Raw genomic sequence first — 1602 nt, 5'->3', positions numbered from 1 at the left:
ACACACACACACACACACAGTTATCATCATTACCATTCAATGACCATTTTCTTTCCATGCTGGCATGGATTGGATGGTAGGAAAGGAACCGTTAAAACCAGAAAACGGTGCCAAGTTTTATTGTTTGCTTTGGCATGGTTTCTAAAGCTGGATGCCTTTCCTAATGCCAACCACTTTATAATGTGTACAGGCTGCCAACACCAGTGGGGGCCACCAAGGAACTTGCAAGACAATGACTCCCTCAACTGAGAGGAGGAGGAATATTGAAGGAGGTGGCTTTGTGGGTTTGGTTTCTGGACCAGGAGGTGTGTTGCGTGCTTGAGCAAAACACTTTATCTTATGTTTCTCTTCAATCATCTTGACACCTGATGTGTGGCACACTTGTGCACCTGTACAGGTAATGTTATCTTAACTTTGCGTATGCCTCTGAGCAAGTATCACCATGACAACTTTCTCTGTCATGGTCAATATGACAATCACATGCTACACACCTTCCTTCCAAGCACTGCTGTTTACAGCAGAAGTGAACCAGAATGTTAAAACTTAGTGGACATGCACAGCAGAGTTCAAGGTCAATCTTTGCCAAGTGGCTTCAGTTTGCATGCTTGAGCTTTGTTACTATGGCAACAGTCTGGGTATTTATTGATCAGACCATGTATTAGTTATTCAAGAACACACAAAGACTTACCTCATTATAATCTTGTCAGTGACAAGGTTGCAGTCCATGCGACGAAAATTTTGACACCAAATAAAAAAGTGTTTAAGTGAAGTTAACAGTCTTTGTGCGTTTTTGAATGGCCACTGTGTGTATTGCAATGTGTGTACACACTGCAATAATTTATATATTTATATGAGTGTGTGTCTACAAATCTGTGTATTAAGGCTACCATTAGTTTCATGTTAAGAAAATATCTTAATTTTTCAAGTCAATCACAGAGAAGTTGGTGTTCATGAAAAATTGTTAAGACACTTCTTTAACATGAAACCAATGGTAGCCTTAATACACAAATAAATAATATCCACCAATGAGGTGTTGAAGTACTCATTCTCACTGTCTGATACTTACATATATGTGTATGTATGTGTGAGAGGGAAGAGTTTGTTTGTGTATGTGTGTATATATATCACATACATTTATATACATTCATATTAGGTTTATACATAAATATTTACCATCTTGTATAGCAGCTGCTTCCACTTCGTGGCAATTGTCTGTACCTATGTTGTCGACGTTTTCTGTTTCCGAGCGAGATTTCCTTATGTTTAATTTCCGGAAACTTCCACGCATAAATGTACCCCCCACTGCAGAACTCGGGTCACTCATCCTGCGTTCATTGTAAGAGTTTTGCTCCTGAAACAATGATAATAATAATAATAATAATAATAATAAAGAAAAGTAAAATATTTATACATACATATATACACAGATGCACTCACAAGTGAGTTGATGAATGGAAGAAAGGGCATTCCACATACATGCAAACCTCACCTTATGTCGTTAATTGGTGCCATGAGATGACTTGGGCCAAAATTTACTTGTCCCTAGGCCAGGCCGAAATTTACTCGTCCCTAGGCAGGGCCGAAATTTACTCGTCCCTAGGC

General features: G+C 38.8%; 1 protein-coding gene across 1 annotated transcript in view; it reads right to left on the bottom strand.

Annotated features, from left to right (window-relative positions):
• The window catches only part of LOC106880030 (uncharacterized protein KIAA0930 homolog), a 64395-nt gene that overhangs the window by 34280 nt on the left and 28513 nt on the right, over positions 1-1602 (bottom strand). Inside the window, exon 7 of the mRNA XM_014929831.2 lies at positions 1174-1351. Coding sequence (XP_014785317.2) covers positions 1174-1351 — 178 coding nt within the window. The remainder of the gene's footprint in view (positions 1-1173; positions 1352-1602) is intronic.

This window comes from Octopus bimaculoides, chromosome 25 (genome assembly GCF_001194135.2).
Source record: "Octopus bimaculoides isolate UCB-OBI-ISO-001 chromosome 25, ASM119413v2, whole genome shotgun sequence".
Lineage (NCBI taxonomy): Eukaryota > Metazoa > Mollusca > Cephalopoda > Octopoda > Octopodidae > Octopus > Octopus bimaculoides.
The sequence above is the reverse complement of the archived record's forward strand: the minus strand, read 5'-3'. Positions and strand labels throughout refer to the sequence as shown.